Source organism: Triticum urartu, chromosome 5A (genome assembly GCF_056163025.1).
Source record: "Triticum urartu cultivar PI428250 chromosome 5A, HENAU_Tu73, whole genome shotgun sequence".
NCBI classification, from domain to species: domain Eukaryota; kingdom Viridiplantae; phylum Streptophyta; class Magnoliopsida; order Poales; family Poaceae; genus Triticum; species Triticum urartu.
The window spans coordinates 10,237,461-10,252,714 of record NC_141877.1 but is presented as its reverse complement, the minus strand read 5'-3'; the positions used below and the strand labels follow the sequence as shown (position 1 = coordinate 10,252,714).

The window sequence follows — 15,254 nt, the reverse complement described above, 5'->3', positions numbered from 1 at the left end:
TGGACTTATATTATGTGCTTTTGAGGTAAGGCCATATGGACTTGTCTTTTTGTAGTCAAAATTTTCCTTTTCATATAAGTGAATGCATTGTTGTTGTGAGATTTGTTGTAAAAGCATAGCCGTGTGGGATCTTCCTGGCATCAGAAGTTCAGAACTATTCGTGCCCATGACTATTGTTGTTGTGAGATGGCAGCAACGGGATTCAAACACATGACTACTGCGCGAATAGGCTGTGGCCCAAGAACAGCTAGACCATTGACTCACAGGTGCCTTTTATCAGTTTCCACGCTACTTAACTATACGTTGGTAGTTTAAATTCAAAAAATTCTGATTGTTTTGCTCGAAACGCCCATTTACCCCGGGGGGGGGGGGGGGGGGGGCAAAAAACTCGGTAACTCGAAATATCGAGCGGTAACCAAAACTTTGGTGCTGCGTGTGCTGGCATGGTTCTTCGTGACCATGAAGCTGCTATTATTTTTAGTGCGTGCCTACAGATCCTTGTTTGCAATGCTGCTTTGGAGACTGAACTCTTGGCTCTTCGTGAAGGCCTATCTTTGGTGATATAATGGAGTAACTTTGCAATTAATGTCAGGTGCGATTTTCTCGAGGCGGTTAATATGATCTCAATAGCAGGGTTTGCAACAGATCGAGACACACTTCCTTTGTTAAGGAGATCAAATAGTTCATGGAGGAACCTAATTCTTGTATTACTCATAAACGTTGGTGCCAAAATAACTCTAGAGATTTTATGGAAAAATTTGGGAGATCTCAACACCGCACTGTTGTGTGTCTTGGGCGTGGCGCAAACCGGGTGTCATGGCGTGTTAGTTCCACGGCATGCATCGGATGGCACAGTGACGGGCCGCAGGCGGTGGCGGCGGATCCAACGCTAGCGTGCCCAGATTCTCTCCCTGTTAGCGGCGGCACCTTTAATCGGTTTGGGTTGGATGGGTTCGGGCCATGTCCCTGGACTTATTTTGCCTGATGCGGCCATTCCTTGTACGTTAGTGGGCGTTTCTGACGAGCGCTTCTGCCTCCTGCTCCCCTGGTTCGAAGGCACTATCGCTGAGTAGAATTTTTTGCCCAGATCCGCCGGCATAGTGGTGCAGGGTCGAACACCACTAACCTCCTTTAGAGGTCATTGTCACGGTGGCGGTCTCATCGAACTCCGAGGGAAACCTCATTTTGGCTTGCCAGACTAGACAGTGGCGGCATGTGTTGTCGTCTACCTTTTTGGAGGCACTGTTTTGGAGCTCATATCTACCGGACAGATCTTGAAGGCATAACAGCATTGGATCACCGCATGGACCCATTGGGAAGGGTCGTTTGCTCTAGGGGAAACCCTGTATATGGGTCTCCTGAATCGGATGACGTTGGCGTCTGGCGTCACACCCCCTCTTGGGGCATCGTTCATGCAACAAGTGTTGGCATGAGGGGTCCAAAGATGGAGCGGCGTCGTATCTACCGTGTCGATGCCAGCGGGTCGCGGCGGCGGGTGCGTCCTTATGGACCAGCACAGGGCATCGCAAGGTGCAAGTCTACGTAGTGATCCGACAATGCTATGCCTTCGAGATGTCTCTGACAAATATGAGCTCCAAAACCGTGTCTCCAAGAAGGTAGACGACGCCACATGCCACCACTATCCGATCTGGCAAGCCAAACTTGTGGTTTGCCTTCGAGCTCAATGAGACCACCACTATGACAATGCCCTTCTATAAAAAGATTTAGTATAAAAGGTTGTATTGTAACTTGCCTTGGGTCCAAAAAAACAATATAAATAGTGTTCAAGAGCTTGACCAAATTCCTAAACATAATGACTTGGTTCGGGGTGAAGCATTCAACACGGTCAAGATGGTCGGTCGAGTTGGCGGGAAGAACGACGCTGCCGAACGCGAAAAGCTGGCTGGGGACAAAGATGTCTTCATAGCCGATGTTATCGTTGATCTGAAGATGAGCCATCGATCCTTTTTGACCACACAGCAGGATCTGCATGGGCCACCAATGTCCGTACTAAGCTGTGGATCTAGAAAGATGGGTAACAGGAAATAAGGGAGACGATGTTTACCCAGGTTCGAGCCTTCTCTAAGAGGTCAAACCCTACATCCTACATTGATTATATTGATGGAGTATTGAGTACATGATGACCTACCTCGAGATCATATGTTCTGTTCTAAACCCTAAGGCTCATAATCTTGCCTCTACGGACTAAACCCCCCGGCTTATATAGGCACCGGGGTACCTAGGTTTACACATGACCGGTTGCCAATTAGGAATAAACACGAGAACTACAAGAGGTATTCTTGAAGTATACGCCAAGTCTTTGGTGAGTTTCCCCTTCCTCACGGTGGGGTCCACAACTTCGGATATCCTCCAGGCAGTGGCTAGTAGGTTTTTACTTTGACCCATCGTAGCAGGCCGTATAGGTTATTAGCCCTAGTCCAGGACACCCTCAATACCCAAGAAGTTTCTATAGATATGCTTACCTAGTTTTGCACTATAAACTATTATTAAGATATTTGTTAGAGTGTATGATTTGAAATTTTGTACAATGATACTTAATGATTGTAAAATATCTATGAAAACACCCACACACATGCGGATATATATGCTTTTATAATATTTAATTTATTTAATGTTCAAAAAATATTATTTACATTGTAAAATTTGAATAGCGGAAGAAATTTTCCATTGACTTACATTCTATTTGTATAATAATTCACTCTATAAGTACTATTTAGACACCTTATTATCTGCTTAACTATGGTAGATAAATACTAGAAAATTATGCTCATTGAAATGATATTATGATACTTTTGGTTCCAAACTATAGTATGGTATAATTAATTTTCCTAAGTATAAAAATTTAGTATAAAAAGAATTTGTATACAAAGATTTAGTATAAAAGGTTGTATTGTAACTTGCTTCGGGTCCAGAAAAATTAGTATAAAGAGTGTTCAAGAGCTTAACCAAATTTCAATGCAAAGTGGTTATTGTAAATTTAATATAAAGAAAGTCTAACCAATCATGGCTAGTTGGGTGGAATGTCCCAATAAATGTGGAAGAACAACAAATGCGTACAAAACTTGTTCATCACGTAGATAATAAAGCAAAACTGCTATACGTACGATTCTTTTTAATCGGACACTGGTACGACCAGAGAGCAGATGCTATGGCCCACAAACTGATAATCTGTGATTTGTCTCTAGTCGTACGGAGTGTTGGACGAAAATTCATCGTACGTATAGCGAGGTTGATAATAAAGAGAAACACCATGTCTTTCATCATTCAGCTAGCTTAAAACTATAGATGCGTATCAAAATCTAAAAGAGTTTGGTGGCCACTCGACCAACAATGCTCTAGCCTGGGAATTAATTAAGTAGCCAACTGGTCATGCCCGGGGTCTAAGCACATACTTCCGGCCGGACCCACCTGCAGCGGTGGCCATGCCCTTGCCGTGGGACTTAAGCACATACCTTCAACTGGACCCACCTGCAGCGGCGGCCTTGCCCTTGTCATGGGCACAAGAATGATATCGTTTTACAGTATCCGAGTGACCCATCTTATCATCTTTTTTAGGACCGCGCTTGGGACCTCCTCCTCCTCATGGACCCCAGGAGGTGAAGGTGATGCTCATGGTGATGGTGGCGGAGGGGGGATTGCATTGTTCTGGATGAAAGGGATGATGTCTGTGGGCAGGATGAACTGGGAGTGCGTCTCACTTCCTCCATGCAGAATTCTCTTACCTGTCCAGTGGAGTTGAATAGATGGCCTCTGAATAACTCATGTTCGGATGCAATGTAGGCCTCCAGCAGCTCAACGTCTTAGTTCAGCCCAATCTCTACAAGGGAAAAAGAATCTAAATCACACACGAACTGAAAAAAAGGCGTAGCAATTTCCAGGTCTACAAGCTACACACTACAATTTTGGTGACCACAACATTCCATAGCCTAACTAGTAAGATGCCTGTGCTACGCTACGGAATCACGAAAAATAAGAAAAAACACAAGAATGTACTGAGACATTGATCAAATCGATGCCATATACTCCCTACGAAGTTAGTATAAAGTTGAGTCATCTATTTTGGAACAGAGGGAGTAGTTGATAGGTACACATCTAGCACAATCAAACATACGGTTTCCAACTAATAAAATCCTTCTTCTCAGCCAACCATTTAGATCTCATCGAACCTACAAAAAATTAAGGAAAACCAACAACATAAATATTTGCAAATGATGTAGGTCAAATAGCAATCAAATAACTGCACAAGAAGTGAGCAAAATTTGACAAAACGTAAACTGCAAGTGCCCACAAGCACACATAATCCTTGAACTAAAATACACCTATTCACAACCAGAATGCGCTGAACATGCTAAATTACAGAATTTGGTCTAGCGGTTGTTGCCTCGTAACCCCGAAATAGTATTCAACATAAAGTCAATGGCATCATTTTTTAAGGGGAATCTAAATCTGCCAAGACACCATATAATGCACAAATATCTAATTTGGTCGCGTAGTCTCTGGCTCCACTTCGAGCCCTCGGTCTCATCTCTGACCATGCTATGCTAGCCCACGATAAGAGTCAGATAGGATTTGCTCTGCCATGGAACTAAACCAATTAAGATGTACTCCCTCTGTAAACTAATAGATAAAGATCTTATATTAGTTTACAAAGGAGTACTTCTTTAAGAAACATTCCAATAATTTACTGGTTCATGTAGGCATATGAGTGTCTTGGAAAAAGAATAGCACTATTTTCCATGGGATTTCAAGCTTATAGAACTTACACAATATCAAAATTTACTTGAGAGATTAAAAGTGAGATATGAACTCATGGGGTTTGGGATAACACATCATCTTGGAGTTGGGAGGCACAGCTTGAAGTCATGAAAAAATTTACTTGAGAGATTAAAAATGAGATATGAACTCACGGGGTTTGGGAGACACTGCACTCATTAGCAAATATCAGACAACAAATCAGAAGGATATTATTAATGCTACATATATTTTATCATATAGCACTTCCAAGTAGATCTCACACAACAACACAAGTACGCATATTTTTTTTTGTAAAAGTGATTATCTCAATTTATGTTAAATACAAACTAATATTTTTTTCAAAGACTGGGAAGTTAAAGTACTTGATACAAAGTGTGGGACTCGAGAACTTATCTACTAAATAATACACTTAGTCATCCTTGATCATGATCCCCTATTTACCTTACACCAAATCAGGCCAAGTACAAAAATCTAACACACGTCACAATTAAAATATGGTCTAGATACTGAATAGCAAATCTGGTACCAACCCGAGGGATGGAGTACAGTGAATTTCAGCCAGGATGAACTGCGAGCTTCTACAAAGAATCAAACAGAAAGTCTAAATGTGCAGCTCACAAGGTGCTATGCGGATCCGCAACCGATTCATTCTAAACATTTAGCAAATCACATGTTTAGGAGAGAGCGCGGTTTCAATTGCACACATATCTGATACACATCTCTACTCCAAAAAATGACCAATTTCTTGGAGCTGATAGGAGAAACACATAACTTATGGAGGGATGATTGCAGTTAGGAGCGGCATCAGCGCAGCCAGGAACGACATATGGAATGATGGTATAGCATGTTACTGCCGTCGACCACTCATTGCAAGTTGGACATAAATGGCCAGGTACAAATTAAGAAATATGCAAGCAGATTGTTTTGCCAGGCGGTAAAGTAGGATACCAACCTTTTTGTTTTCCTTTAGCACTTTGTTGGCACGAGGGCTATAACATTTGAGGCGCAAGACTTGCTGCTTCTTTGACCTTGTAGTTCTTCAGCTTCAGACCTAAATCCAAGGGTTTCTCCGGGAAACTCCTAAGCTTATCGAACATCTTTTGGACCTGCCATGCAAATCATCAATTTTCAAATATTTCAGTGATTTGGTGAGAACCAAAAATCCAAGTGTAGTTGGAGCTGATACTGAGTATATATGTGCATATGCCTGACGAAGTCATGTGATTTTATATAAAGGACATCATATAATCACTACTGCATACATAATTGCCTGTGTTACATTCAAACAAAGGAAAAAACTGAGCTTGTAGTGTATATATTTAAACAAAGCAAAATGTATAGTAAGAGATGCTTTGGAATCACGTGCATATAGAAGTAGCGAGTGTACATGTGCATATACACACATAAAAAAAATGTACCAGGCCTCTTGTAACTTTCTTACATCAATCAAGATTCTGCAAAAAAAAAGATGCCGGTAACTGACATCAAGGGAAAAAAATTGGCGTGTGAGCTGAAAAATTGGATGTGGAGCTACCAAGCAAAGGAGGGGCTTCCATGACAATGAGACCTGCTGTAGGCGTCATCCAATTTTTTTGAACAGCGGGAGTAACAAAGAGAACTACCAAAAAATAAGTTAAAACACATGTATGATTTGTTTTTCAAACATATCATGAACACTAAAGCAAGTATCTAAAGTTATATTTTCTAGAAGTCCTCTGCACAAACTTCAGAACCGTACATGAGAAGCAATTTTAGATGACATGCCTTATTAGATAAATAGTTTTTTTACTGCCACCAAATTGTACTTCCTTTATACCTTGGACTACAAATTGAGACTTATTTGTAGATCATTTCTTTGTAAAATTTGCAAAGGGTTGGACTGGCCTTCCTTTTTCTTATCCGAGAAAGTAAGAAAAAATATATTACTTTTAGATGTATCTCTACAAAGAGCAACATAGAGTTGCCTGTGTGGATACTGGTTCAGAGAGGCATATACCAACATTTATATACATACAATACTCAAAATTTAATCCTCGAGAAGATTCTGGATAAATAATTGAAACCAGTGGCCACTGCTTATGGATACTTTAGAAGACAGTTTCATTTGTTACCACCAGAACATCTATGCACTTGCACAAGCAAGGATTGTCTAACAGATATAAAGCAAGAACTGATGAAACGTATAGAAGATTTTACTATTCGGCCACCACACCCATACCTTGGTCCTTCACAAAGAATATTATTACTAGATGGCAATAGCAGAGCATAGTTCCTCCACGTCAACATCACAGATCACACCAGAGACCAGACCAGCAGCCATCTCCGAGACGGACCGACTCGATTGGAGGATGACGCGGGTGTGCAAAAATGCTAGACTTAACGGATGGTTTCCACGGCTTTTGCCTACAGACTCGTTTCCCAAAAACTAGTGCGGGTGTGGCTTCAATTGCAGACGACAAAGAGGTCCTCGGGAAGCAGCTCGTACTCGAATTGGAAGAACGTGGAGCACGTCGGCGTGGCCGCCGAGGATGTGTAGCACGTAGCCGGCATGCGCAAAGGTCGGCGATGGTGGAGACAGCGAGGAGGAGGGGGAGGTGATGGGGCTTCTGCATCAGAGGAGGATGCGGGAGAGGCGTTGCGCACTCGGGGGAAGGACGGCTCCGACAGCGTACTTGCCGGCGTGGACATTGATGGAGACGTGGTAGGGGGAGGAGGAGGTGGTGAGCAGCGGGGCTGCTGCATCAGAAGAGGAGGCAACAACAAGCGTCGTGGACTTGGGGGACAGGCCGCGCCGGCGGCGTACTTGCTGATGTCGGCGTCGGAGGAGGAGGGGTGGCGGTAGAGGTGGGGCTGCTGAGCCAGAGTGGAGTCAGGAGAGGCGTTTGGAGCGACCAGCGTCGGCGCGTGTGGAGCGGCAGCGGCCAGTTTGGTTCCATGCTTCTCCCCTTTTCGAGAAGGATCGAGTACTTCTGGAGTTCTGGTTGCAGATGTGAAGTGGGTAGCTTCTGTGCGTCGGACATAGATCTGATGATCGAAAATGATTGATGGCAGGCACAGCATCACCACCAACTTGGTCTTTTAGAGGAGTAGAGATGTACGCAACGATCAAATCATAGAATTTTCTGAACGTTCAAGGATACATCCTGAACTATCCTAGGAGTTATTTCAAACTGTCCTCACAGTTTCTCTTTTCCATTGGATGTTGGCTTTGTTGCCTAACCAAAACAACATGTTTGCTCAATGGAACACATTATGTTCGTCACATGTAAATCCAGCTAACCATTTTAATTCTTGAGTAGTTAATAATTAAGACTCACTTTTTTTTTGCAGCAGGAGGTTTTAGAGTGCTAATTTTGTGGAGTGATGGGTAGTTTTTTCACTTGCTGGGACCTGGGAGATGATCCAATCTACGAGTAACATTGACAAATCGAAAAAGGGACGACACTGCTTTACCGCCACTAGCAGACGTTCACTTTTCCTGTTTTGATTGAGGCTTGATAGTTGGAGACAACCTGACCATTCTGGACTTTTATTGGTTGAGTAAATATGACTTTTTGAAACGGCAAATACCTTATGTGTGATTTTCTTTTTCTTTGGTGTAAAATACATAGTTATGGTTCTCCACCTCTAATTTCTTACAAAATTGAGACACCATAATACAGAGCCAACATATTATTTGCCAAAGCTATAGAGTGTAGCAAAGCACACAAAGTAATCATGTAGTGTTAATTCTTTTTGGGCACCATAAACTGTCATAGTCAGATGTTGCCAGCTCTAATAAACTATGTCGCACCAACGCAGTACATCGTGTTCGTCACATTTGTTGGCAACTTGGCATAAGTTGCCTACATTTTTTGGCTTGATGTTGTCTAGCCTTAATATATCATGTTGGGTAATAAAACACATTATGTAGCATGCAGCAAGACAACATATTGGGCCAAAATTTTCAGCATCTGGCCCACATTTTTTTTATTAAACTGAACTGTGCCACTTTTCTGCACATTGTCACCTAATCATCTTTTTTCTATCACCTAGATGTATTCCCAGTCAACAACACGAACAAACTTTGCTGGCATTTATTCCCATTTTTTCTTATTTTACTATCCTTTATATATGCACGCTGATGCACCCAGGAAGCAAGACTCTTATATATAGGTTGAGGCATTAACAGGGATGCCACATCATTTTTTGACAACAGTCTGGCAAAGTGACACATATTCAGGCATAGTTTGAGGCAACAAAATCAGCATTACTTTGTGCTTTTTAGTTTCTATTTTTCAATGGCTTGCGACCAAAACAACACCAGGCCCGATGCAACAATACTTTTCAAAACTATTAACATATTTTTGTATCTCTTTCATAACACACCGCAGGTGGTCTTGGAAAGCTGTCAGTCTACCAATATATCATGGACGAGGTTAATATCGACGTCGACTTGCTCACATCGCTCAGGGCAATCCATTTTATTCAGTCCTTTTAGATCCTAGCTAAAGCATACATAGTCTTATGACTTGATCGTCAACTAATTTAGCTGTGTTGTGTGTATCTTAATGCTAGAGTTTGCAACCATGGTGTATGCCATCACTAATGTCCACCTTCCAGCCGTCAGGCACCTTGATCGTGGAGCTGATCTGCACCAACAACGTCTGAGCCTCACTATTCTTCATGCAACTTCTGTTCATAGTATGTAAAGGAACTTAACTTGATTGTTACTTTCCCCTGCCATAGTAAAATGCCTTGGTTCCATGCTCCCAGTCTTTACTATTGGTTTCCTCCTTGTTTTTTGCTGGATCTTTTTATTTTTATTGTTCAAAATTGATTTGTGCTGGACCTGCCATGGTGATATAAGTGAATTTACTTTACCAAGAGCTAAGCATACTGAATCTAATAGAGAGAAACGCGATAAATTAAGACTCGTAATCAAAATCAAAATTTATATTGGGAAGATGTTTACCTTCTTGATCCCAGCACAAGAAACAACAGAGACCGACATACCTTATTTTCCCGTGATAGGGTAAGTGCCTACACAGATAAAAACATCACATTTAGATTATATACACCAATGACTTCAAGGTGAAATAAATAAACACTCCTTTATAAAACGGAGGAGATGCTTACCTTTTACAATGTCTTCTCCATGATCAGATACAATTACGGTTAAGTTTTTAGTTTTCCGGCTAAGTTTGGTAGCATCAAATATTTTTACCTGTGAAGAATCCATAAAATTAATTTCTGAAACATATTTTTCATAATGCTATGGTCAGCATATATTAAGCAATTCATAGTTACAACATAAAATTAACTTACCGAAACATGTTTTTCTTCATTTAATTCATTTCCTTGGTCGAAGTGATCCCAACATATGTCTATCAACATGTTTTCCAACTAGAGAAATTATAAAAGCCAAGATTCTGTCACATGAAATATGTATATATGAAAAATACACCCCTACGACCACGTGTACTCACTCGATCACTCCTCTCCCTCTCCCTCTCCCTCTCCTTCACAACAGATTTTTCTTGTTTTGTGGTTTTTCAAATACGTAATGGCTACAACAGATATTTCATTTAAAAAACACCTCCCCAAAAAGAGCATACTGTATAACCCATGGGGAGAATATCATACAGAAACTGGGAGAATATCATATGGAAACCAACATTCAAAAAAAACTTCATGAAAACTATGTTTGAAAGTTTCAAAAAAAACTAAAAATATGTGAGATATTAAGACGATGATGTTCTATCGTCATGTGAAATTTCAAGTAAAAAACATATATTACGGGATGCGAGCAATGGAAAGACAAATTCAGCAATGAATAGTGACATTACTGTTTGGCACTATTCAATGCTGATTTTTTTTCCTTTTTCATAGCTCACGTTCCGTAATGTGTTTGAATCTGAAATTTTGCAGGGCAATAGAACATCACCCTCTTAACATCCTTTTTTGAGATTTTTTTCGAAACTTTGAAACATATTTTCGTGTAGTTTTCACCGGTTTCCACCGAATGTTGACTTGTTCTCCCATAACCTGGGAGAATATCATACGGAAACAAATATTCGGTGGAGACCGGTGAAAACCACGCGTAAACGATGTTTTGAACTTCCAAAAAAAATATCAAAAGAAGGGATGTTAAGAGGGTGATGTTCTATTGCCCTGCAAAATTTCAGGGTCAAACACATGACAGGATGTGAGCTATGAAAAAGACAAATCAGCATTCAATAGTGCCAAACAGTAATGTCACTATTCATTGCTGAATTTGTCTTTTTTATAGCTCCATACTCTTGAATATTTAAATCAACAATAATATGTAATCCCTTTAGAAAATGTACTCGATACTATCAAATGAACATCAATTGTGTATACACTTTTCATTATCAATAGAGTAATCTATGCTTCATAATGCATATATATGCATACTCTTTTATTAAATTAATTGTTCATATACCGGATACTCCCCCTAGAAGTACAATTTAACACATTTACATCCTACATACCATATACTCTTATTTGATCTTAGCTACGGGATACATATGTGCCCACCGTATAATGTAAGCTATATGCTCTTCCATCAAATTGATTAGAATAACCAGCCTGACATACTTGTGTATAGATACTTATCCATGCAGAAAGCGCAATGAATTGGGAGGTTGTTGAACTAACACCACATTAACTAGATCATTTAATTAAAAACACATGATTACGTGCTCCCTCTTTGATTACAATAAAACAACCCGTTAACCCAATCTGACGTGGGAGATTAATCTACGATGGATTGGCAAGTAACTAATAAATACGCAATGCACATACCTCAATTGTAGTAGAAATATATTTTCCATTAAAACCTTCAATGACATCACCCTTGTTGATTCCAAGTTTCTCAGCATATGATCCTTTTGAGACCTAATATGCAATTCAATTCGAATGATTACTCCATAATATGCATATGAGGAACAACTTTAGGTGAAACTAGTAACATGAGTGATATGAAATAATGATCTATATACCTTCTCAACAATAAGACCAAACTCGATGCTATGCTTACGTCTCATCCTCTCAATACAAATTGGGTCTAAAAGTCTGATAGAAGTAAAAGTCATTCCAAGGTGGAGCCGAGGTATACACCTGTACCAAATATAATTGAATTACCACACAAATCTTAGGTGTAACATTGTCGAATTATTGACCATACAAGACATGTGTATTACTCAACAGAACTAACAAAGAACTATAGGTAAAAGAAAGGAAAGACATACTTGAACCTCCTCCAGAAATCAAAGCACTTATGCAATATTGAAGAAGGTACAAAAGTCTCATTAATGTGATTGTTAACGAGACCCACAACCCTCCCTTCTAAATCAATGATGAGCCCTCCATCGTCCTGAAACTGTAGAATTGTAGTAGTGACAAATATTACAGTTTGTAGACAAGATACAAATGTCGGAATAGAAAACATAAAGTGAAGATACAACATACCATACTGTGACTTGTATCACGGGAAAAATACATGTAATGACACCTCTCATACCAATCTGGAACCATGTATTCCACCCTACCATGGGTTATTGTTAGATCCAGATTTTCATCTCTTCCAAGTCGGAAAACATCTTGACCAGAACGCACACTATCAATGAAAGTGGGCAGCTCAACTGGTTTGTCAACTTCAACCTCATAAAGAGAAAATTCATAATGCTCCTGCAGGTAGAGGAGCTGGCCTAGTACGGTTGTGTTGTCTAGCAAGTGAACAATGACCTAAAAAAGAGAGCGGTGAAAGTTACGTCACTACATTTTCGTGAGAATTTATATTGTTGAAACAGAGTTCTGTGATATCAACTATCAGGAAAGTCTCATCATAATCAGATCTATTGTCATTGGAGAATGTATAAATAAATAAACTTTAGGAAGCTCACCTTAGCCTCACGGTGATATTTGCCTGTCCACTCCTCCAACCACGGGTCCATCTTGGAAGGATCCTTTGCGCGAATCAGATGAGCAGACGTCAAAACAACAGCGGTTTTGCGACTGTCATCCCGTTGAATCCACAAACCAGAGCACATATTCAGCGGCTGACTCTCTGCAAAGCAAACCAAAAGTCAGAACATTACTTGCCAGGTAGCAAATATTAGTTAGTAGCATTCAAGCATGATGTTACACACATACGCACCGAGAGAGGACGAGAGAATGATGACCGAGTTGGCGGCAAGAAGCACTGCATCCTTTGCGGGTTCACGGATGGGAAGGAGGCACGGGTCAGAGAACAAGCACGAAGGCGCTTTATAGCGGTGATGAGCCATTGTGAACAGAGAAGCCTGAAGAGCTACATATACAAAAAATCAATTGTGCAATTAACATGTCAGCGAGGAATGAGAAGAGGATGGAAATTGACATGAGAAAAGAAGAGATGTAAATTGATTTCACATTGTTCTGCTTTGTATTTGGCTTTGGCATGCCGAAAGGCAGCTCGTATGCCCAGATTGGTAGCCCTATCAGCTAGCTCGTCGGGTATGTAGGGTTCGTAGAGTGGAGGGCTGGCTGGATCGGAGGATTCCCCCGTCACGGACTCGATCACATCATACACACGATCTACAGAAAAATACGAATAAGTAATCTGTCTTGATGAGGGGGAAAAGAGGTTGGAACATGGGGCCAAAATCACCTAGTTTTATTTGGGATTGGGCTCCGTCGTGCTCAAAGGCCGCGAAGACCATCTCTGGATGGGATGTTCGACCAGCTAGCTCGTCGGGAGATCTAGGGCTCGTGGAGTGGAGAGCTGCCCCCTCCTCTTCCTCTGCCAGGTGTGGCCTCTTCGCTTCCCGCACCGTCTCCGGGTCATCGCCGAGGATCCTGGAGGCCCTCGACATCATTCTCATCTCGTGCGCCGCGGCCTCTGCACGAGCGCCGCCCGAAAAGGGTTTCTCATCTCGTGAGGAACGACTCGCGTCCACGTCGAGGGGGTCTCTGGGTTCGTCCATGTGTTTTCCTTATTTTTAGAACGTTTTCCTCTTTTCTTCCATGGTTTTTAGCCCACGTTGATTTGCTATTTATCACATGTTATTACTTAACAGGATCGGACTCGGACCAGCGCAACACCGTACATGAGACTGGTTCGGCTCGTTTTGATTTAGGGAAACGTTTACTACCGGCGCACCGGCCGAAAGCGTGCGCGTCGTGGCATCGCTTTCGATCGTGCGCTTGGCGACCCCTTCCCCGCTGAATGGCACGCGCCCCCACTCTGCTATGATTTTTATCGTTTTTTCCTTTTGGTTTTCTTTATTTCTCATCGGTTTTCTTCAGCTTTTTTCCCCTTCGTATTACTTTATAAACTTTCAACATTTTTCAACTTTCTTTATGTACATTTTTTTAATACATTTTTTCAACTTTATTTTGAATACACAGTAACATTTTTGCCAAATACATGTTTAGCATTTCCTAAATGACAAAGAAACAACACATTTTAATACATTTTAAATACGTTTTCCACATTTGAATGCCCTTAAACATATACTCTTTTGTTCGGCAAAATACAACCAGTGCATGATCGTTTCTCACATTGTCACAAAGAGATGACGCACAAAATGTGCAACAGAATTTCAACAGCTAAACAAAGAAACAACTGCCAAACGAACCAGTTCACACGGTCTCTCTCGCGGGCGCGGCGTGTCGCTGCGCCTCAGCCTGCTAGTATTTTTCTAATCTTGCCTTTGCCGTGTGTTGCTAAATATATGAGGCCTCTCATTAAATCAATCATTTCTTCCAGTGGCTTGGGCGTGGAGTCTGGCGGCACCAGGTCGCAAGTTCGACTCATTTTTACGTCCCGCCTTATGAAAAAAAAGGAAAAAATAACTCGCTTCGCATGTGGTGGGCCGGCCCAGTCGCGTCCGCAATCAACAGTTGTCTATTTTACGTAGTGTATTATGAAAAAAAAAACTCGAAACAAATCTTAGTTTTTCTTTTGCGCCTGTTGGGCCGGCCCAGTGGCTTCCGCAGTCAACAAACAATCCTGCCACGTCGACAATCCCTGTTTGGGAACGTCCTCAAGGTTCAAAATAAACTGGGATCGAAGAATTTAGTGTGCTGATTTAAGGGATTGAAAATTCAAGGTTCAATTTAGCTTTCGTCAACAAATTCAAGGTTTATTTTAGACTTTTTCCTTTTTTGCCACACAACATTATCTTCTTTCCGACGCGCATCCTCGCCCGTTCTTTTCTTTCTCGCATCCACTTTTTCTTCCTCAGAGCAACGACGGAGCTTTTTCTTGCACAAACACGCGCCCATAGACTCCCTCTTCTCTGATGCCCTCTGCCATGGCCGCGTCCGCATCCTCTCCTCTGATGCTTGCGTCCTGGTTGCACTCTCTCCTCCTCTCCCTCGAAGCTCGTCGCTATGGCCACCTCCTCCTCCACCCCCACCCCCAAAATGTCGCAACCGATGTGCTCGTCGCTGGAACTCGTGTGGCTGCGTGCTGCATTCCACGGCCATGG

The 15,254-nt window shown here is 41.5% G+C and overlaps 1 protein-coding gene across 2 annotated transcripts; it reads right to left on the bottom strand.

Annotated features, from left to right (window-relative positions):
* Positions 1 to 3,873: 3,873 nt before the first annotated feature.
* On the bottom strand, positions 3,874 to 13,745 carry LOC147967452 (uncharacterized). Of its 2 annotated transcripts, XM_087525301.1 has the most exons (14): positions 13,430 to 13,745; positions 13,192 to 13,356; positions 12,938 to 13,090; positions 12,684 to 12,847; positions 12,250 to 12,525; positions 12,030 to 12,160; positions 11,781 to 11,898; positions 11,584 to 11,676; positions 10,084 to 10,161; positions 9,895 to 9,982; positions 9,731 to 9,798; positions 9,479 to 9,607; positions 5,729 to 9,407; positions 3,874 to 4,187 (listed from the first exon to the last, which is right to left on the bottom strand). In XM_087525301.1, the coding sequence occupies exons 1-11, from the start codon at positions 13,743 to 13,745 to the stop codon at positions 9,773 to 9,775; spliced, it is 1,608 nt and encodes a 535-aa protein (XP_087381427.1). In that variant the 3' UTR covers positions 3,874 to 4,187; positions 5,729 to 9,407; positions 9,479 to 9,607; positions 9,731 to 9,772. The 2 variants fall into 2 exon arrangements, with proteins under 2 accessions (XP_087381427.1, XP_087381426.1); XM_087525300.1 differs by having other exon boundaries at positions 5,729 to 9,607.
* Positions 13,746 to 15,254: the final 1,509 nt, after the last annotated feature.